Source organism: Phaenicophaeus curvirostris, chromosome 11 (genome assembly GCF_032191515.1).
Source record: "Phaenicophaeus curvirostris isolate KB17595 chromosome 11, BPBGC_Pcur_1.0, whole genome shotgun sequence".
Lineage (NCBI taxonomy): Eukaryota > Metazoa > Chordata > Aves > Cuculiformes > Cuculidae > Phaenicophaeus > Phaenicophaeus curvirostris.
Window position 1 is genome coordinate 892,631 of NC_091402.1, and position 21,645 is coordinate 914,275.

At 49.5% G+C, this 21,645-nt stretch overlaps 2 protein-coding genes across 2 annotated transcripts; both read right to left on the bottom strand.

The window, feature by feature from the left end:
• Positions 1 to 8,934: 8,934 nt before the first annotated feature.
• On the bottom strand, positions 8,935 to 15,964 carry LOC138725143 (E3 ubiquitin-protein ligase RBBP6-like). The gene is made up of 8 exons (XM_069865744.1): positions 15,932 to 15,964; positions 15,110 to 15,187; positions 12,283 to 12,371; positions 12,078 to 12,162; positions 11,143 to 11,282; positions 10,367 to 10,514; positions 10,011 to 10,068; positions 8,935 to 9,047 (listed from the first exon to the last, which is right to left on the bottom strand). Exons 1-8 carry the CDS (start codon positions 15,962 to 15,964, stop codon positions 8,935 to 8,937), a joined length of 744 nt encoding a protein of 247 aa, XP_069721845.1.
• A 111-nt stretch (positions 15,965 to 16,075) lies between these two features.
• Positions 16,076 to 19,614, bottom strand: LOC138725307 (E3 ubiquitin-protein ligase RBBP6-like). The gene is made up of 3 exons (XM_069866103.1): positions 19,449 to 19,614; positions 17,856 to 17,955; positions 16,076 to 16,151 (listed from the first exon to the last, which is right to left on the bottom strand). The coding sequence occupies exons 1-3, from the start codon at positions 19,612 to 19,614 to the stop codon at positions 16,076 to 16,078; spliced, it is 342 nt and encodes a 113-aa protein (XP_069722204.1).
• Between the last annotated feature and the right edge of the window lie 2,031 nt (positions 19,615 to 21,645).

Consider the following 21,645-nt stretch of genomic DNA (forward strand, 5'->3'; position numbering starts at 1 on the left):
CTTTCACCAGCTTTGTTGCTCTTCTCTGGACTCTCTCCAGAGCCTCAACATCCTTCTTATTGTGAGGGGCCCAGAACTGAACACAGTATTCGAGGAGCGGTCTCACCAGTGCCGAGTACAGAGGGAGGATAACCTCCCTGGACCTGCTGGTCACGCCGTTTCTGATACAAGCCAAGATGCCATTGGCCTTCTTGGCCACCTGGGCACATTGCTGCCTCATATTCAGTCGGCTGTCAACCAACACCCCCAGGTCCCTCTCCTCCAGGCAGCTTTCTAGACAGACTTCTCCCAGTCTGTAGCACTGCTCAGGGTTGTTGTGCCCCAAGTGCAGGACCCGGCATTTGGCCTTGTTAAACCTCATGCCATTGGACTCTGCCCAGCGGTCCGGCCTGTTCAGATCCCTTTGCAGAGCCTCCCGACCCTCCAGCAGATCGACACTTCCACCCAGCTTAGTGTCGTCCGCAAACTTGCTAAGGGTGCACTCGATGCCTTCATCCAGATCATTGATGAAGACATTGAACAGGGCTGGACCCAGCACGGAGCCCTGGGGAACCCCACTTGTCACTGGCCTCCAGCTGGATTTCACACCATTTACCACCACTCTCTGGGCCCGGCCATCCAACCAGTTTTCCACCCAGGAGAGTGTGCGCCTGTCCAGCCCAGAGGCTGACAGTTTCTCAAGCAGAACGCTGTGAGAAACTGTGTCAAAGGCTTTGCTGAAGTCCAGGAAGACCACATCCACAGCCTTTCCCTCATCCAGTAGCCGGGTCACTTTGTCATAGAAGGCGATCAGGTTAGTCTGGCAAGACCTGCCTTTTGTGAACCCATGTTGACTGGGCCTGATCACCCGGTTCTCTTGCATGTGCTTCATGATAGCACTCAAGATCACCTGTTCCATGACTTTCCCTGGCACTGAGGTCAGACTGACAGGCCTGTAGTTTCCTGGGTCCTCCCTGCGGCCCTTTTTGTAGATGGGCACAACATCAGCCAGCCTCCAGTCCAGTGGGACTTCCCCAGTCTTCCAGGACTGTTGGAAGATGATGGAAAGATCACAATATCCCAAGCCCATTTCCAAGTCCCCACCCCACCCTTATGCCCCAGCCTATCTCCACGTCCCCAACTCAACTCCACTTCCCCAGCCCATCTCCATGTCCTCATCCCATCTCCACTTCTCTGCCCCATCTCATATCCTCACCTGATCTCTGCGTCCCAGTCCAGGTACAGGATCTGAGCTCATATCCACATCTCCAGCCAAGCTCCCTTTCCCCAGTCCACTTTAATGTCCTCAGACCATCTCCACATCCCCAGCCCATATCCCCATCCCCATCCCTTCTCTACCTGCCAGGCCATCTTTACATCCAATGCCCATCTCTACTTCCCATCCAATTTCCACATGCCAAGCAAAGACCCATTTCCCCAGCCAATCTCTACATGCCAGCCAATCTCCAAGTCATCACCACATCTCCACAGACCAAGCCCATCTCAACATCCCCAGCCCACCTCCACGCTGCCAGCCCTCTCCACGTCCCAGCCCACCCCTGTACCCCAGTCATCCTCCATAGATCCCGGGCACTGCTGCCCCCTCTTAGGGAGCAGAGGGTGTCCTTGTTGCGTCCCCAGGGATTTTAGGCTGTGAAGGCACCCAGGGGTTGCCCTCAGCAGGTGGGCACATGCCTCCAGCCAGCGATGCCCCGGCCACTGGGGACAAGGTGCTGGGCCATATTGTTTTCCGTGGGAGCTGCCCACTGCAGCGCCCCAGGAGGGAGGGGTGCAGCAAGTGTAATTCATGCCCGATGTTGCCAGCCCTCCTTCAACATCTCCTCTGCACATAATGCGCAGGAAAGCATCTGGTGCATACGTACATTTAAAGATAAAATCTCTCCCAGTCAGCTCCCAAATAGAAGAACCTAAAAGATTTTTTTATAAAGCAAATTCCTTATGCATTTTCTGTTTCTGCATGTCAAAGAAAAAAAGAAAAAACATCTGGGCTCTTGCTCAGGCTGTTGCCTAGCACTGGCTGTTTGCGTCTCTCACTTCGGAGCAGTGTCTTTTCATGAGGGCCACCAGACCTGCCTGGGAGAGGAGGGCAGGGAGGGCAGACACACTCAGAAGACAGAAAATGTGCTTTTATTGTGGCCATGAAGCGCGGGAGACCAAGGGTCAGTCTGATGACAGAAAACATGCTTTTATGGTGGACATGAAGTGCAAGAGCCCAGGGGTGGCAGAGCTTCAGCCGGTAAAAGGAAATGGGCACCTGTGAGGACAGAGTCAGAAAGCACAAAGGCAGCGAGAAGCACGGCTTACTGCCCCTTCCCTTGGGGAACATTTCTGACAAGGGATGGTTTACGGCTAAGTAGAGAGAGCGGTTGCAGGCACAGGCTGCCAGAAGGCTCTGGCACCTTACACCACCTTAAACCTCTCCACTCATCCTCCAGAAAGCAGCGGGAGCAGGCACGCTGGTGGCATCGCATCAGGCAGAGGTATAGCAGATCCACAAACCCCGGACAGCATGTCTCGCGGAGGAGGGTACTTCCTGATGGATCCGAGTAGCTGCTGTGCCTCTTTCCAGCATTCCATCTCTCATGGCATTCTGTGGGTTTGCCTTTTCCCCCAGAAGAAGACGTTACACGTAGAACTGGAATGCGTTAGGCACGTGCTTCATCACAGACATACCTAGCAAACACCTGCAGAAAGACAGGTTTGAAAAGCAAAGCCTCCTGCCGCGGAAGGCAGTGGTGCACCAGAGGGATACCTGCAGACTCTGTCTCAGGAGTGTGGAAGAAACTCTGGCAGGACTCAGCTGGCAATCCTTTTCTTGCCTGGACAGGGACATCAGGCAGCCTGCAGAATGCCCCCACACCCGCCTGTGTGAACATTGTCTTCCAAAGTCAGGCCCTTGGTAGAAGGGCTAAAGCGAACCAGCCAAAGGGATCTTCTCTGGGGAGCTGAAGCAGCAACTTGCCAGGCTGTCACTTCACTACCCCAGGGCACCCCTTGCCACCTGCTAACGCTGACATTTGTCGCTTAGGCACCTGCCGCTCTGCTTCCAGGCACCACAGAGACCTCGGCAGAGTTTGTAGAATCACAGAATCATAGAATCACCAGGCTGGAAAAGATCCACCGGATCATCGAGTCCAAGCATTCCTATCAAACACGAACCCATGCCCCTCACCACCTCGTCCACCTGTCCCTTAAACACCTCCAGGGAAGGTGACTCAACCACCTCCCTGGGCAGCTTCAGACCCTTTCCCCAAAGCACGGTGACAGAATCAGACTCTCTCCCTCTGATAAACTTCAAGAGAAAGTTTGTTCATTGACTCCTGCGAAGGTGTGATGAACCTTTGAAATAGTTTGTTCATTGACCCTTGTAAATAGCGTTTTGTATTTGCTCTAAGTAATGGACCCCGCTTTGTGCAGCATTTAAGTTAAAGGTAAACATGATGTTTTAGAATCATAGAATCATAGTATAACCAGGTTGGAAGAGACCCACTGGATCATCGACTCCAACCAGGGCTTTGGAGGGGAGGAAAACCACAAAAAAGAAGAAGAACATCATGTGACTTCGAGATAACCAATATCTGCTGAGGAGGTGAAGGAGAGGGCCTGGCAACAAGGAGAGACATGCACAGAGGAACGTCCTGTGACTTCGAGACAGCCAATGTCTACTGAGGAAGTAAAGGAGAAGGCCTAGCAACAAGGAGAGACACGCGAGCCTATAAAAGTCGAGGTCTGCTGGGGTGAGGGCGCACTGTGGAGAAGCGAAGGGCTTCCCCAGTCGCCCAGCGCTGTATTTGCCTGTCTGTCTTCTTGCTAATAAATTCTGATTCGACCTAATTGGACCAATTCCTATCTTTTACTGGGCTAAATTTATAACACTCCCCAAAGCACGGTGACAGCTTCAGATCCCCTCCCCAAAGAATGCTGGGGGCTGGTTTCCTCCCTCAAGGCATGTTGGGAGCTGGAGTCCCTCCCCCCAGCCTGGATGGGTTTGTGGTCACACTGCCATTTTCTCTATTGGCTGCCAGAACAAAGTTCCCTTAAGTGACCCAGATCAGGAGGATGGGGTCATCTTGTGGAAAACAGATGCTCGCAAGTCCTCCCTTTTTAATCCTATCCCAGACCCGAAGGCTTCTCCTGGTGCCTGCGTAGTCTGTGACTGCAGTTTCCCATCTCTGAGGGAAGAGGGGTTTGGCTGCCTGTTTGTAGCGCTGTCAGATTACAACAGACTTTGGGATCACAGAAGAGAACTGGACAGGGACAAGCAAACGCTCAAGGTAACTGCAAAACAGAGGTGGGGCAGTCTGTAATATTCCTGTCAGGATCAGGATCTGAAGTTAAAGGATGTTTCCATTTGGAGAGCTGAGTCCTCTGGGAGCTCCAGTCTCCAGAATCCCAAACCCCCCCAGTTAAACAGAGGTCAGCCCTGATGTTTCTTTCTGCTCCTCTCTAACAGAGTTTCTCTGGTCTCTTTCTTTGGTTGGGTTTTAATCTCTGGTAGGTGACCAAGCTCTTTTCCATCAAACCACTCACAAACCTGCCCCTTGCCCGCCTTCTGCTGGGGCCAAGGCAGAGGGATGAAGCCTCGTGCTCCAAGCAAGCCTGAAGCAAAGTTGAAGTGCTGAGAAGCTCCCCTGGTGAGCCCTGAGTCGGAGCACGCTTATCGAAGCCGTGGTGAGCTGCAGGAGCCCTGAACGCTGTTCATTGACGGAATGTGGTGGAAGATGGCACAGTGTATGTGGCAGCTGGGATTCAGGGGGTCCCTTAGCTTCGTGGCTGGATCGTTACTGTCCTTGCAGAGGGATGCTGGAATGCCCTGAGCGGTACAGGGGCGATTTCTGATCTGCAGCAGCAAATCTAATCATTAGGGGAGACAGAGCCTCCCTAGGTGGCATCTTTTGCTGGCTCTCCATCACCTTGTCACTGGCTTTTTGGGGCCCAGGCTGGAGGGACCCATAGGACGTGTGATGAGAATTCCATTCTCGATTTAATCAACCGGTCTTTATAGTTTGAAAGTGCACTACCTTGGTTTGTAGATATTGAAATGCTGTAATGGGATGAGGCAGTGCTTTTTTCCTGGACACTTAACTCCTGTTCATGCTGCAGTAAAGAAACACAAGGACAGCCTGGCCCTGGGAAGAAGGACTTGGCTTCTGGGAGGCTCAGAGCTGTCGATGAAGGAGAAAGGATACATCTGCAATTCTGTACTTTGCATCCTCTCGCCTCAGTTGGCATGGGAAGGCTGTGGACTTTTGTGCCTCTGGCTCAGGGCTCTCCCGTGGGCAGAGGGTTTTTCCAGATAACGCCCAGACAGCAAGAGATGAGGCTGTAGAGGGGCTGGAGTGACCTGGGCAGTGAGCGCCCTGCCAGGTATAGGATCTGGGCACGTGAGCCCTGGCCAGTTCTGCCCGCTGAGGGCTGCGTGCGAGCTCTCAGCCAGTCCCAGCTTGGCCTCCCAGGGTGGCCGCAGCTCCTTTCCGTGGCCGGATCCAGCTCAAGGGCAGTGATGCTGGTGCTAGGCAATGATAGTGATGTTGGTAGTGGGGCAGTGATGGAGGTTCCCATCCTGCTGGCGTTGATGCCAATCAAGGTGGTATCACCCACTGGCACCCGCCACCTGGAGAGATGCCCCATCTCCCCATCCTCTCGGGGCATCTCCAGCCCAGCTAAGGTACCTGTCGGGTGGGCAGAGGCTGCGGGAACACCCACTCCCTCCCACTGTGCAAATGACCACAGGCAGAGAGAGGCGCTGCCAAGCAAAAACTCAACTCTTTTAATGAATTCAGGAAGAAATGGGGGTTTGGGAGAGGGCTGGGCTGGAGTGGGAGGGTGCAGGTCCTTGCGTCTGCATGAAATACACTGGGCCCTGGGAAGGGTGTGCAAGCAGTGCAGCTTTCCCAGGAGATTCCTTCCTGCTCTCTAAAGGGTCGTTTCCCTGTTGGGATGACCATAGGGAGCTGAATTTCCTCTGAGCTAAGCACGACTGCCGAGAGCACTGCTGCCTTTTTCCAAGGGCTCATTCTTCCCACGAGTCAGTATCAGGAAAACCCTCCTCTGTGCCAGGAGGGGCTCTGGGGGGAAGGTAGGTGGGACAGAGTCTGGAGAAGGAAGTGTAGGGTCAGCTGTGGGTTAGACAAATGGAAAAGTGAGTGCCAAGCCTGACAATATTCAAGAAGCATTTGACCAAAGCTCTCAGAGAGGAGTTGGATTCAATGATCATTGTGAGTCTCTTCAGACTCAGAACATTCTATGATTCTACACATTAAACCACTGATTGACCCGACCCACATGTAGGACCTTTCACTTGGCTTTGCTGAATCTCATGATGTTCACAGCCTTTTATTAATTTTTTTCTTAAAAATCTCCCTGCATAAGCTCACTCTGTCCTGTGTGTCTGTGAAGTTAAATGCTATGATCCAGCCCCTGGGGTCTGGCGTTTATGGGTGCCAGTTGGTGAAGTCAAGCAGAGTGTGTACGGAGCCCTGGCTTGTTGTGTCAGGAACAGGTGTGGGTCCCAGTGCAGCTCCTGGAGCGATTCAGGGTCGGTGTTTCTCAAAAACCCACCTCGTGTGGGGCCCCAGGCTGAGTGAGGCAAGCGAGAGGCTCTGTGAGGGTCTGCACCTTGCCCAGAACTGGTGGGATGGGCTGAGCGTGTGCATACAGCAGCAAGCCTCAGTCTGGCCAGCCGGGCTCTAGGGGGCTGGGGTCCGCGCTGGGCTGTCAGGTGGCAGAGGGTCCGTGCCGGCCCCTGGGGAGATGGCCGAGTGTGGGGTGCCTGTGGGAGAAAGGCGTGAGGGCTGCTTGTTTGCAGGGAGCACCAGGACGGAGCAGCCAGCGAGCAGGGGACCCGTGGGGTGGGCGAGAGGGCTGGGATCCAGGCAGGGGCACCGGGGGACAGAGGGGCCATGCCAGCGCTCAGGGGATCCTTGACCATGGCTGTGCTTGTGAGCACCCGAGAGTGTCGTGGCTGCGCCTGCACTGGTGACCTGGCTCTGCCACCCCAGGCAGGGATGTGGCTGTCTCTGAGTTTTATGTCAGTCCTGCAGCTGGGCACTGACTGAGCCTTTGGAAACTCTGCTCTGCTCCTCTCCGTCCGACACCCTCCCCTCCTTGGTGACCTGTGTGAGAAACCCTGCCAACTGTGGCTGAACCTCCAGATGACTCGGAGCTTGGGCCTCATTCCAGCCAGCACTGTCCTGCCAGCTCATGGTTTGTGCTTCCTTTTCAGTCCAAACTCTTTCAGCTGACATTCTCGCCATTTTCCTTCTGCGTGACACACTGCCCGGGGTCTCCAGGCAAAGTGATTCCTGAACTAGACCTTCTCCCCTTGCTGGAAATGAGAAGGATGCAGGCTCGAGCCAAGGGGGCCAAGCAGTCCAGCTTCTCGTGGGGCCAACACGGTGTGAGCAAATTTAGGGCTGATGCGCACAGAGCAACATCTCTGGCATGGCCACCCCCACCCCAGGGACACCCTGATTCCCTGAGCTTTTTGATGCATCCAATAGGAGGATGAAAACAAAGGTGCAAGAAGCTGTTGACTGCATTGGCTAAACAAGATGGTGTCCAGTGACATGACAAGGCTCATCACACACAACATAGCTAATTAAAAAATCCGATTAGTTTCTACTGTGTGTGGTTTGTTCTTCAAAATAAGGTCCTAATTAATAACATGCCTGAATAATAACATTTTTATTAAATGGGAAAAAAAAAGTGTCCTGTATCACTGAGATTAAAGCTGTTATAAACTTAATCCGACTGGAATTAAATACAAGGGTCTCTGTCCACAGGAAGAATCCTGCCTACACCCCAAGCACATGGTATATTTTCTTGTCTTGTCCCAAGTGGTCAAAACCAATGTGGAGAAAAATGCTCTCTGGTTACTGGAGAGTGAAGGCAAGCACCAACAAGCCAGCCCTTGCAAAACTGCTCGTACCGTTCTGTATCGTTACATTCCTGTTCTCTGTATCTTTCCTTTGACAATGGATCTCTAAACTCAGCAGCTCTGCCACTCTGAGCTTTCATATTGTGTGCTGGAACTTCTGCATATCTGTTAAAATGATTCCTCTCTCCTTCCCCTTGAGGTCTTGTTCATTGAGGGTGAGAGTGGCCTCTAAATAGGGGAGACCTTGGCCGTGAACGGTGTCTTCTGTAGGGGGATGACCTTGATCTTGAACAGGGATCACCACGGGTTCTGGACCTGGTGCCAGATTTGTGACCTTTACCCCTGCAACGATACAGTGGAGATGGTGAGTTGGAATGAGATTCGGAACAACTGAAAGCTCAGGAGTAGGAGTGACTGCAGGGAGAACCTGGTCTGAACTCAGAGCAGGAATATGAACCTCTGGAGAGAGATGAAATGCTGGAGGGAGACTTGGACCTTAAAAAAAAAAAACAACAGACAAAAAAAAAAAGTTAATTCCAAAGAGTTCCTCTCCTCATTTTTTTCCTCCCATGTTTCATCTTTTATTCTCTCCATGTGGCTCTGTGAAAGCTACTGACGTAGCGCAGCTGCCAACTGAAGAACTCGATAACATTTCAGTTTCTGCTTACAAGACACAGCAGCAGAGAACCACGGGAGATAAAGGGAGATGAAGAGGATTTCTCTCACGTGATTCCTCCAAAGCACTTTGAGGTCATAGGCAGACACAGGAAATGCATCAACTGCCCCTGTTCAGGTTCCAGCTATTGCTAGTTGTTACAGAGAAGACTCAGGAAAAGAAGATTCCTGCTCCTTAACAACCGCTGCCATGTTCTAACTCTCTGTCAGCCGTCATCTGCCGCGTTTGAGCTGGCAACCTCCATAGGAAATGCCTGTCCCTGCTAATCCCTTGGATCATCCACTCCATCTCATGATCGAGAGGCAGAGTAGGGCTCTTCCTGATTCTTCCAGAAACTCTGCCTTTCTGTTATGGACACAGAAAGTAGTTACCTGCAAACTTAATGTTTCCACGCCTTTGGAATCTTTTCATATTCCATTGGTTCCTCACGAAACTCATTTGTAAATTTGTCAAGTTTGGACATCTTTGTTTCCCTGTTAAAACAAGTTGGACCTGTATTACAAAAAGCCACCAAGGAAAAAAGCCTGGCCAGTATGAGAATGTGTTCCCTGCCTGCAAATGCCAAAGGGGAAGATCCTGTTCAAGCAAAAACAGTTTAGAATTCCTACCACTTTTAGGGAAAGGTTTAGGATAACAATTACCCGGTTTCAGTTTGGTATGTTTACCCTCTGCAACAAAATAATTTTGGGAAAAAGACTGAGTTGCTTGTGCTTATGTCAGACACATGTTAGTGCAACTGCAGCCCAACCCGCTATCAGAACACAAAAATGAACAACAACGCAATTTCATTTGGAAAAATACATCCTCTTCTTTACGTATCCAGTGTCCTGTCACTGGAGAAGGAAGGGAAACAGCATCCTGGCTTGCATCAGCCACGCTGTGGCCAGCAGGACCAGGGACAGGATCCTCCCCCTGTACTTAGCATAGGGGAGATCACAAGTATATAAAGAGATAAACCAGACCCTCTGTCTCCAGGGGAGAGAAAGCACCTTAGCCATTTGAAACAGCTGAATTGAAGACATTCAAAAATGTTCGTAAAAGAACAGCATAGACTTTTCCAAGTATCTGCTCAATCGGTATCAACCAAGTGATTGATCGGGAGATTGATATCTTCTGCCCTATTGAGCCAGTATTCAAAGGCGTGGCTTTCCATCTCATCCTTTAATTATAGGTAGTTTTTATAAGTAATGATGTTTTCCTCAAAAAGCCTTCATTTTCCAGAGCCCTCCTTTCAGTCCTGCACTGGAGGTTTAGCTTGAATACTCTTACTGCAAGCACACCTTCTCTCTTTGAAAGCCAATTCCAGTTAAGCCATTTAAAAGTTAATCACCACTTGCATTCTCCACAACTGTGCACAATTATTCCCTTGTAAATCAGCTGTGGCAGAGGCTCTGTCTTATGGCCTCCTGTCACAGGATACAAACAGTAAGAGAGTGAGGGTCTGTAGGTACTCACGGTTCCCAGCCTGCTCTTCCACCTGCTGGGCACCTTCTCCTGCCTTGCTTGGGATGAGCTTTGGGAAGAGGAAAAAGAACAAGATCTCATTCATTTGAACTGAAGATAATGTTTTTACAGCAATCCTGCAGTGATGGTCACTCACCAGCTGTGGGCATGGATTGTCCTTGGGGGCCTGGGAGAACCGGTGCTGATGCTGCTGGTTGGAGTTGGACAGGAGAGCCCTTGAGAATAAATGCACACAGTTGGAAAACAAGCTCTGCTGAAATACAAGAATAACTGCATGTGTTGAAATAAAACTTCTATGCCTTTCCAACTGACCGAGAGGAAGATGGAGAAAGTCCAGGGACACTCACCAGAGCAGCAGGAGGTCTGAAAGCCACGAGGGCAGGAGGTGGAGGTGTCAGCGGTGGCTGTTCCTCTGGAACAGGATCTGAGGAGGTGGAGGATGGCTCCACCGGTAGCAAGGGAGGCTTTTTCTTCTTCTCTCTGGCATAAGCTTCCCTGGAGGAGGTGGAGGAGGAAAAAGAAAAAGGTTCTAGAGAGGTAAAGGAAAACTTCCTCAAGCTCTGCATTTATCAAAGGAAGAGAATGGATAGAATTCTAGTCTCTCCACATCAGCCTGCAAAAACACAGGCAGTCAGCTTCTCCTCCTCTTGTAGAGCCTAAGCACTAGAACATGGAGCCAGGAACTGTTCTCCCTCTGCAGAACTCTCCACCAAGGAGAAGCAAAAGCAGTTCAGCCTGTTTCAATGTGGGATCTGACAGAAGCCAGAGGGAGAGGCAATCTCAGTCCAGTAGCCCTTTGTTACATTTTGCAAGATGCCTTTGAAACACCAACCAGAAGTAAAATGCACTTTCCCAGAGAGCGACTGCACTGTGAGCATCACTGGCATGTTTTGCAGAAATAATCCTCAGTGCTCCACGAGTTTACCCAGCACCCAGGGCAGCCACAGCAGCCCCTGTGCCTGTAAGATCAGAAGGTGTCCCAGGTTCCCAGGTTAAGAGACAATGCCAATGCTTCCTCCCCTGCGATTACAGACGCTGGCCAGCTCGGGTGTGTTCCCACTCAGACATTTGCACGTTGTTTCTCTCCTCCCCTTTTGCTCAGTCCAATCAATTCCCTACTTACGCATTAAGGATTGGGATGACGTATTTCCCAGTGTTTGTCAGCATAGCCCCCTTTGTGTTGGGATCCTCCACCTCCATCAGGAAACTCCTTGGAATTCCTGTGCACTTCTTCATTCTGGGAACAGACCCAGGATGTCTGCCCTGTTCAGAACAGAAGTGCAGACAGATCTCGTCTTATGACTCATGCTGCCAATGATATTTCAACGATTACTGCCAGCAGCAAAGGCCCTTAATCCTCTCCTTTTACACAGCACAAGGGTTGTGAGACTGAAAGACCTCTTTTCCTGAATGTAGTAACAGACACGACGTTCCCAAGGCCTGAGCAGTGTTTTGAACTCAGTCGAGTTCCTTGGCTTAATGTCATGTTCTTAAGGGTGAAATATTCCTCAGCTCATCATCCCCTCAGAGCAGAGACACAAACCCGCTCCTCCTTCACAGCGCAGTTCTGAGCAAGAGCTGAAACCGGGGCTCTGAATCCGTCCCTGGAGGGACTGATATCCCCCAACTCTGTACGAAGGCTGAAGTCACACCTCATGCATTTGCAGTCAGTGACTGATGTGCAAGGGCACCAACACTCACCCAGAGACTTGGGTAATTAAAACATGCAAATATTCAGTTCACGGGGTCAACAGAAGCATCTTGGCTTTACAACAAATATTAAAACCCCTGAAGTGTAATTAAAGAGGTAAAACCAGACATATTTCCAGGAATATGGAAATAGATTAAGAACCCCATGAAAGCTCACAGAACGATATGTGGAATAAAGGTTCAAGGTATCCCTTGAATTTTGAAGGGCTCTGCAGCATCTCTGTGTAACCTCTGTCCTCAACCCCAGGAGACACAGTTCTTACGAGAACAGGTCATGGGTTTGTTTCCTCCCTGCCTGGGTAAGAAAATCCAAAGCTCAGTGACCCCAGAAGTGCCCCGCAGTCTTACCCCATCGTCTGGGCCGTTCCTGATGGAGTGGCCAGGTTTTCCACAATGGAACCAAGTATTTGATGACAGAGGTGTCTTCACGTAACTAAAAGGTTAGGGGAAGAAAAGAAAACATGGCTATGTATGTGTCTGTTCTCATCAAACAAAGATCTCTACCATTTTTACATCATCTTCAAAGGACAGATTGGACATTATCAACACCTACTTGATGGGGTCACAGTCCTGGCAAGACTGGATCATCATCGCTTTTATTTTATCTTCTTCAGATGCGTCAGCGCCGGCTAGGTTGGCCGTCTGTGAAATAAGGAATCATTGGACACACGTTAGAGACACATTTTAAACCCACACGGACAAAGCCAGCACAACTCACCCCCCCCGTAAAGAGCAGCACAGCGTGAGATGAAGTTGTGTGGAAACAGCTGCTGACATACAAGAGAGATATCCTGAAGATGTTCTGGGAGCCCTCAAACCATTTCATGATGGTTCTATTTCTGCTCACCTACGGGCAAAGAGAATCCTTGGACACTCAGGACCTCAGGCTGGGTTTGCCCCATCCATAAAGACTTGTGTGACTAACCCTGGTTTCTTCCAAGAGGACTGGAGCTACGTATGGAGAACATGATACCATCCAGTACTTTCACACTGACTGTTCAGATCCAGACTGTCTGAGGGAGCAGACATCCACTGCACCATTTAACCCAGAAAGATGCATGCAAGTGTCAGTATTTACATTTTGCAGCATTCAAAGGACACAACCGAGGAGTCGAGGGAGTCGTTTCCCTTGCCAGAATTCAGCTTCAGACATGGCAGCATTAAAAGGAATCAAACATTTTACAATCCTCAGCAAGACAAAAGTTCCTTTCAGTAGAAATTTGCCCAACAGGTGCTGCAGGTGGTGCACATCTCCTCTATGAACTTCATCCTATTCAGTAATTTAACTACGGACAACAGAACCTGGCCTGTTTCCAGCTGAGTGTGTCCTTTTCACACACAAAGCGTAACAGGAACCTTACGCAGATCTGGGTCTTCCACTTGTTGAAGCCAGCTGGTTCCTTAAAGGCTTATGTATTCAAAAGTTGTTTTTATTACACACTAGTCCAAGTACAAGCAGGGTCTAAGGGCGTGACTGCGTATCAGCTGGACATTCAAATACCGCTCGTTCAGACCCACCACTCTGGGTTTTGTTTCTGTCTACATTCACTCACAAAAGCAAGCAACACCTTTCAACATTTTACACCTTGTTGGTTCATAGACATTGTTTTCCCTCAGCAGTAACAGAATCCAGATCAACATCTATGAAATCATTCCAATAACACTGACAGGAGTCCTTAAAGGTACTTGACTGATGTGTTTGAACAAAAAAGGTTTACACAACACATCCAAACCCATAAAGAATAACTAGGAGTAGACCCACATTCAAAGCTGGCATTGAATAGAGAAGAATAGAAAACAAAAATCTTGTAACAGAATCACAGAAACACTAGATTGTAAATGACCCACAGGATCCTCAAGTCCAACCATTTCTATCAATGACTAAACCATGCCCCTCAGAACCTCATCCACCCATTCTTTAAGTACCTCCAGGGAAGGTGACTCAACCACCTCCCTGGGCAGCCTGTTCCAGTGCCCAATGACCCTTTCTATGAATTTTTTTTTCCTGATGTCCAGCCTAAACCTCCCCTGGTGGAGCTTAAGGCCATTCCCTCTTTTCCTGTCCCCTGTCACCTGGGAGAAGAGCCCAGCTCCCTCCTCTCTACAACCTCTTTTCAGGGAGTTGTAGAGAGCAATGAGGTCTCCCCTCAGCCTCCTCTTCTCCAGGCTAAACACCCCCAGCTCTCTCAGCCGTTCCTCATAAGGCCTGTTCTCCAGCCCCTTCACCAGCTTCGTTGCTCTTCTCTGAACTCGCTCCAGAGCCTCAACATCCTTCCTGTGGTGAGGGGCCCAGAACTGAACACAGGATTTGAGGAGCGGTCTCACCAGTGCTGAGTCCAGAGGGAGAAGAACCTCCCTGGAGCTGCTGGTCATGCCGTTTCTGATCCAAGCCAAGGTGCCATTGGCCTTTTACAACCCATTGCTTCCTCACTGAGCCAGCTCGTGCTCGAGAGGGCAGAGGCACTCACAGGGTTTAGCTGCTTTATCTTGCGCTCCTATATTTTTCTGAAATAATTAATTTTGTTCTTTTCCCCAAAATGTACCCCAATTCATTTCTGCAGTGAGAGAGGGAAGAAGTTTCCAGTGGGAGGAGATTTCTCAGGCTTGGAATTAACTTTCTATTCAGCAGGAGGAACACTCCTCTGCATTGAACTCTGCCTTCTCCCATCTCTGCAACCCGACAGACTCGTCATTTAACGTGCCAGCCCTGCGCCTGCTCTTGCAGAGCGATCACTGGTGCTGCCCCAGACAAAGTCACACTTGGTAGAGCAAAAACCACAATTGGCTGCACAGCAAAACTCGGCTGCTGTCACATTTGCTTACGTGCCACACACACACTGGTGCATTCCTGAGAACAAGGAGGGACAGGGACACCATTCAAAGAGTGCACGGCCACACAAATCCCATTGCCTTGTCTGCAGTTTGTGTCCTACAACTGATGAAATCATGGCACATTCCAAGAAGGGATCTAGAACTGTCATGACTAGAAATTCAGAAATAGCCAGGCCATTGTCCAAGCTCCAGCAACGCTTCTATTCTGGCTGGGCAGTGTCCCTGCCCCCAAAATGTCCATCACTCACACCAATTCAATTCTGCTGTAACAACTGGGCTCGTCTACAACGCAAAATCAATGAAACTAATGAAGACACAACATTGAGGCTGAGAAGGTTCTCCCCCTCTCTCTTCCCAGTTTGGGAACTGCTTGTTACAGGGCAGGATCAGAACAGACACTCATTGTAAAGGTAAAACACATAAATTTAATCATAAAAAAAGTTTTGTGCACATTGCAGTAGTTCTCAGTGACAGAGCACAGTATCAGATCTAAAAATATGAAGCAAAACCTCTTTTTTTAGCCTTTAATGAGAATATTCTCTATGTACCTTAATCAGTTTGGCCAAAGCCATCGGTGCCAAGGAGTCATAAACCTGTGTCAAGAAAATCAAACACAGAGTCAAATTCTACTACGCAAACACAGCCACAGAGAACCTTTGCTCTGCTCTGAAAGCCTGCATTGTATCCTCTGCGTGGGACTGAAAGAGGCATTTCCAGCCTGGCGTCATTTGTATTTGTTCACAACAAAGCCCAAACCTCTGGCAGCGTTAAGAGTGCTGTGAGGTTAATAAGAAGAGGCTGAAATAAGCACACCAGCTTCAGATCAGCTCATTGCTCCACAACAGCTCAGAGAGGGATGCCTTTCAAATGCTCACAGCAGCATTGGAGTCGAAGGGGAGAGGCAGCTGCCAATTTTCAGCTAAAATGTATTTTTAAAAATAGTTCCGTTTATTTGTTTACAGACATGGGATTGGTGTTTCAACACACGCTGGTGAACTAAGGCAAAATAGCATCAATGCAGCAAGAACTGCTCCTCTGTGGGGTTTGTTATCCTCTTCAAAAACCATCATGCAAAAGTAGTCTTGAAAACCAAAAGCTGAGTGATACAGTGTGCAAATGGCAAAAGACCACTCCAAACCATCTGAGTGGCCAGGAAAAAAATAACAGCAGAAGCTGTACAGACAGACAGATGCAGACAGACAGACGCAGAGCATGGGACTGTGTTCAGCTGTGCAAACCTTGAACCTGCAAGACCTAAACACAATTGCACATTCCCCATGTGACATAGAGCCATACAAGGAATATTCCAGCATATTCTGGGTGAAATACAATGCATTGTCACATTGCCAGCCACAAATGCCACTATTCACATGTGAATGGTGCAAATGATGGCGTTTCTCCATTTCTGCAGTGCTGAATCCAATCTATTCTATTTACAACATATTCTGTGTTTTACTGGAAAATATAATAAGTTCATGCTTGGAGAATTCCTACAAGGCTTCATTATTTAGAAATCAATGCGGAGAGAAGTGCGAGGCTGTGTTTTTACATACTGCTTTTGGTGTTCCACGTACTGGCTCCGTTCCACTTCTAGAAAGAAGAAAGAAAGGAGATCAGATCTTAAAATTAAGTACACGCTTGTACCCAACATATAGCAGTGAATACCCATTATGAAACCTGAGCATCAAACACTATGTTCTGATGATTCAGGGAATGTGGAAATTCATTCACATGCAGAAACTGTTCTCTCTTGGTGCATTCAGTGCAACTAAAAACCAAAACAAACCCAAGTGCCATTTCTGGCTTTTCACTAATGGCTCTGAGACTGACAGACTCAGAAGACAACAGTGCAAGAGGAAGCCCTCCAGTGTTTTCTCTCTGCTACATTAATAGCGAAACCATGAAGTCTCTATGACAGCTTGTGTTCTCAAATCATCAACCATTACAAAGAGGTACCAGGCAGAGCCCTTTAGTTTCTAAGAAGCAGCAGTGGTGGTCTGGACACTTCCAAGTGCAAGTTTGCTACGTGAACAAAGCCACTTTTGATGCCAGCAGCGCCTCTTCTTGCATTTTAGGGCAGCACTGCAGGACCCGGAGAGAGACCATCCAACCAGACCCAGAGGATGCACAGACAGGACAGCGCTGAGTACGCGTGTTGAAATGAACCCTAGAGCCAGGCTCTCTTTATAAGCAAAACACTGCAGTGTTGAGATTTCCTAGGGAGTGCCTGAAAGCCTTGCAACAACCACTGCAGTGACAGGCCCCCAGTTTACATCCAGAGACCAGCATCTCTAGAGTTCATTGATTGAGAACCGACACCACTAAGACATGGCAAAACCGCAAGCTAAAATTATCTCCCGGCTGTGCTGGAAAGGGGGGATTTGTCAAAAGGCTGGGAAACAGGACCATCCAAACCCTGCTGGTGTCGCTGAGGTAGAACCGGGCTCTGTGAATGCATCACTGACAGCAATAATCTGATACTCAGTCCTGAACATCTGTAATTGCAATCAATAACACAATTCTCTGTCCTCCGTAAATCTCAGGAATAAAGAATTAAAACCTGGAGCACAGATGTCAGCTCAGGGTAAAAAAAGTCCAAGGAAGATAACCAGGAGAATTTGTCAAGGTGCTAAACTGCTCAGTGATTTTCAAGCTCGGACAGAATTCCCTACTCCTCTATCATACTGGCACAAAAGGCAAAAGACTTAAGGATGATGTTTCTTTTGTCTAAACCATATTGTCTTTAGGGAACTCACTGGAATGCCTTAGGAATGAAACTTTGTGTTTGCGTTGTTCACCAGCTGGCAGCCCTTGGTCTTTTCTCTACTCCCCTGCTTTGGGGTGTAGGAATACCCTACCCCCTCCTCCTGGTGCAGAAATAGCCAAACACGACTATCAGACTCTTCTGAGATGGGAACAAATAGCAAGGAGGCACTCAAATGCCATCCTGTCTGTACTATAAAAGCAAGAAAGCCAAGACACATAATAAGGAACCCCTCCAGGCAGAGGAAACAGGATCTACCAATTGGGTCTCAGAACAACCAATCCCAAGAGCCAATCCAACACAACCATCTTAAAAGTCACCATTGATGGAGTTGGCACCCCATGCCCCAGCAGGACTAAAAATGTAAGTCTGCTTTGGGAGAGATCCATTAAAATCTACCGCATAACAGCAGCAATTAACCGCAGCTTTAAAAAGAAAGACATAGTGTGAGCGTCTCTGGAAACTAATCTCCATACAGAAAGGTAACAAGGAAACCACTACAAAGAACCCAAGGCTGTAGGGAAACTCACGGAACAGAGGGCTTGCTGGCAGCTTTAACTCCTCCAGCAGGGATTCTTCTAACGATGACCGATGAGTTCCTGGGAACCAGGGTGTTCTCATCTGTGTATTCTGAAAGCAACATAAACACAGAGAAAAAATCAGTCAGGTGGTACGAATGTCTATTATTGTGCAATTCCAGAGCATGGCAGAGAACCCCTTTACTGACAGAGAAGCACAATTTGATGCCACCTTGGGTGAGTTCTATGAGCTTCAGGCAATCAGCTGTCCCAGTTAAACACCATGAGTTCTTCCCGTTCACATTTTGCAGAGCAGAGAGAATCAAATGCAATCACTGATGTTGAGAGCCTCTAAAAGCCTTTAGGGAATGGTGTGGGCCTGAAGCTCTGCAGGATTTGCCTTAGCTTACACCACCTTCATCTCAGCACGAGGAAAGCCTTTTGACAATATTTACACAGAGCCCAAAGAAAACAACAGCCTGAGACTCTTGGACTTGAAACTGCTTTGGCTTGAAATGCAAAGCGCACTCCAGAAGAACAGTTTTTATGCTGCAATCACACGGGCTGGATGTGATGGAATATTTAAAAGCACCGTCAGCAGCCATTCCCTGGGATCTGCTCCACTGTTTGGAATACTGAAAGCTCTGACCTTTGAACGCTGAATCAGAAGGAAGGGCTGAAAACCAAAGGCACCATCTCTCCAACCAAGCTGTTGGGGTGCTCTTGCTTAGAGATCACACACAAAACACGAACATTTCACAATTTGTACCCCATTTTTCAGTACATTGTTCTTACAAGCAGGAACCTCTCTCAGACCAAAACACCCTGCACAGAAGACACCAGGTCAGCACTGAAATGCACATTTCACTGTCAGTTCCATATGACAGAGTGCTTCTTCAGAAAACTGAGTAATCATTGAGATGAAACCATTTCCTGCTCTTCCCCCTCAGGAATCACACGGCAGCTGCCTATGGACTATAGAGAAGTTCCAAACTCTAGGAGAAAGGGCGGTGACTGATGGGAAAAGGAGCAGGTGAGAGGACTCCCAACAATCAGAACAAGTTGGCCTCTTTCACCCAAAATCCATTTGGTTTCCTAGGTCATCGCAACATCTCATCAGGTCTCCTGCAAAGACAAATTTCTAAAGAACCAACACTTTACGTCCACATGTAAGAATTCCAAACACCCCATGGAGGTAGAAATTCCTGGTCTAGTTTTTTCTTCTATCTTTATTGCCAAAAACTTTTGTGAACAATCCCCGTCGCCCAGCATCCACGTGTTTTCCTATGCCTGCCCTGTGTGTAACGGAAAGATCTGGAGATCAGAAGAGCAATCAGGAAAGAACAGCTCTGCGAGGACACAGTACAAGTGACAGCTCCTGGTCATGGCCAAATCCCATCATCACTTCCCACCACACTTAATCCCCAGCACCACTTGCCCTCCCGTCCCCTTCCCCTCCAGTGGGATGGGCCCCAGGCTGACTCACACTGTCTGGGGCTGACCCACAAAGAGCAGAGAGCAGCTCCCACAGCTGTGGCTGCTGTGGGGCATCTGCAATGCTGCCAGCTGGGGGTCTCTGAGCCCTGCACCCACCGCCCAACGCACCTTCTCCAGTCTGCGCATTGGAGACCTGCAGGTCAGACCTGGACGCCTTCAGCTTCTCCCGAGACATAATCTGGCGCTTGAGGTCTCCCAGGGAGATGTCAAGGCCGCTGAAGGTGACGGTATCATAGTTCAGCCTGGAGAAGAACTTGTAGTGGACGCACGGCATGGTCAGGGCCAGGCGGTGCCTGTTCTGTGCCTCTAACCCAGCAGACTCGGAGCTGTGGGGCTCTGCTCCTCTCTCTGCAGCAACTCCTGATCCGGAGTGTGGGATGCACGGGCTTGTGGGCCAGTGGCACGCTGGCCACGGGCTACGGCCTCTGTGATATCATCCTCTGTGATGCTGACCTGTTGCCTTGGAGACATCTCTGCTGTCAAGGGCAAAGCACACTCTGGATTCACTCTCCAGGACGATCTGGAGGACGCAGGTGGTCTCGCCACTGGGAGCTGCCTGCACCTTTCTCAGTGCGTGAAAACCAAAGCATTTTGGCTGTGGTTTTGCTGTTGCAGTGCCCGGTGCCAGTTCCACTGGAACTGAAAGTCTGTCTCCGTGAAGGGTAGGTCAGGTCTGCTTCTGTGCAGTCATTGCTCGATTTTTAATCTCCATGGAAGGGCCTCTATTTCTTCACAGTGTTGTCAGCTCTTCTTTTCCTGCTTTCTGGATAAATTCTGCTGGGAAACATCCAGAGCCCAGAGGCTTCCCCTTCTGGTTTAACTCTGCCAGCCTCGCCCGGTGCTCCCTCTCCCCGATCGTATTTATTTCCCAAGTGCTGCATTGCTGACTGCAGGGTTTGTACGGAGGCATCCTGGCCTGGCAGCTGAAGCTCCATTCCAATTTAGCTGCCTGCTTGTTTGCTCTGTGATCCGTAAGGATGGACTTCAACTCCAGCCTCGACTGCTACTGCTTCTGAGATTTGACAGCGCAACCTTTCCAGGGAGGAGGCAGAGGAGGCAGGGAGCAGCAGTGCTGCAGGGTCTATCCATGCAGAGCATGGAGGCTGCCACTTGGGAGTTGTCCTCATCTCTCTTCTGTTGGAGACAAGAAGCAGATGGTCCCCAGAACAGACCGTCCTGGGTGCAGGAAGCCGGGAACATCCAGAGAATTCACAGAAAGAAGGGGAAATTGGTTCCAGCATCAGGGTGAGGTGAAGTGAAAGTGATGAGTACCCTGGTGACCAGTGTCTAGGGATCGCTGGAGCTCTTTTTGTGTGTTCTGCTGGGAGAGCAGATAGGAATTACCAGAGAGGATGGAAAACCATCCTGTTCATGCAAACAGAAATACCTGAAGGCATTTATCAACTTTAACCTTCCTGTAACCTTCCGCATGATTGTTTGACCACGGTTTCTGTTTCTCCTTCCAGAGATCAGCCCAGGGTCTGCAAAATGCATTTCTGCTTCCACGAAGTGGTGCTCGATGCTGTACCTGCAGCAGTGGGACTTCTTGGCTGCTGCTGGATCTACTCTCATAAAAAGAAGCAGGGAAATGGTCATAAAAAAACCTCCCTGCTGTCAGCAGAATCGATGATGTCCGGTTCCCACAGAGAGAGCAGGAGGGAGGAACTTGAAATGTGTGAGAAGGAGCTGGTGGTGATGAAGCCTCACCTTGACCAGCAAAATGAGCAGCTCCACAGAGCATGGCCAGACTTCAAAAGGGATCAAGAGGAGCTGCAGCTGCAGAAGGTCTCCTTCCACTTCGATCTGGAAAGGCTTGGTACAGCCTGGGAGGAACTGAAGAGGGAGAAGAAACAATTCCACCTTCAGTGGGAGCAATTCCCTGAAACGCATCAGGAGCCTGACCACATTCAGGTAAATGCTGCTCAGGTCGGTGCCCTGCAGGGAACTCCTGGGCATGCCCGGGCCAGCTGCGTGCCAGCAGCAATCGACTAAGGCCAAGCATAAGGTCCTACAGCTGGGTTGGGCAATCCCTGATTTCAGTACAGGATGGGAGATGATGTGATAGAGAACAGCCCCGAGGAGAAGGGCTTGGGGGTGCTGGCTGATGAGAAGCTCAACATGAGCCAGGGAAAGTCATGGAACAGGTGATCTTGAGTGCGATCATGAAGCACATGCAGGAGAACCGGGTGATCAGGCCCAGTCAACATGGGCTCATGAAAGGCAGGTCTTGCCAAACTAACCTGATCACCTTCTATGACAAAGTGACTCGGCTGCTGGATGAGGGAAAGGCTGTGGATGGATCTTC

Bases quoted from the DNA above. Each gene is read 5' to 3' on its own strand.
- LOC138725143 (XM_069865744.1), bottom strand. From the start codon at position 15,964: ATGGAGAAACGCCATCATTTGCACCATTCACAT. The intron at 15,188-15,931 runs GTGAATAGTGGC...TTTGCGTAGTAG, and splicing joins ATCATTTGCACCATTCACAT to AATTTGACTCTGTGTTTGAT. The intron at 11,283-12,077 runs GTAAGACTGCGG...TGTTCTGAACAG, and splicing joins GGAACGGCCCAGACGATGGG to GGCAGACATCCTGGGTCTGT.
- LOC138725307 (XM_069866103.1), bottom strand. From the start codon at position 19,614: ATGCCGTGCGTCCACTACAAGTTCTTCTCCAGGCTGAACTATGATACC. The intron at 17,956-19,448 runs GTGCGTTGGGCG...TGTTGCTTTCAG, and splicing joins CAATGCGCAGACTGGAGAAG to AATACACAGATGAGAACACC. The intron at 16,152-17,855 runs GTGAGTTTCCCT...TCTTCTTTCTAG, and splicing joins GCCAGCAAGCCCTCTGTTCC to AAGTGGAACGGAGCCAGTAC.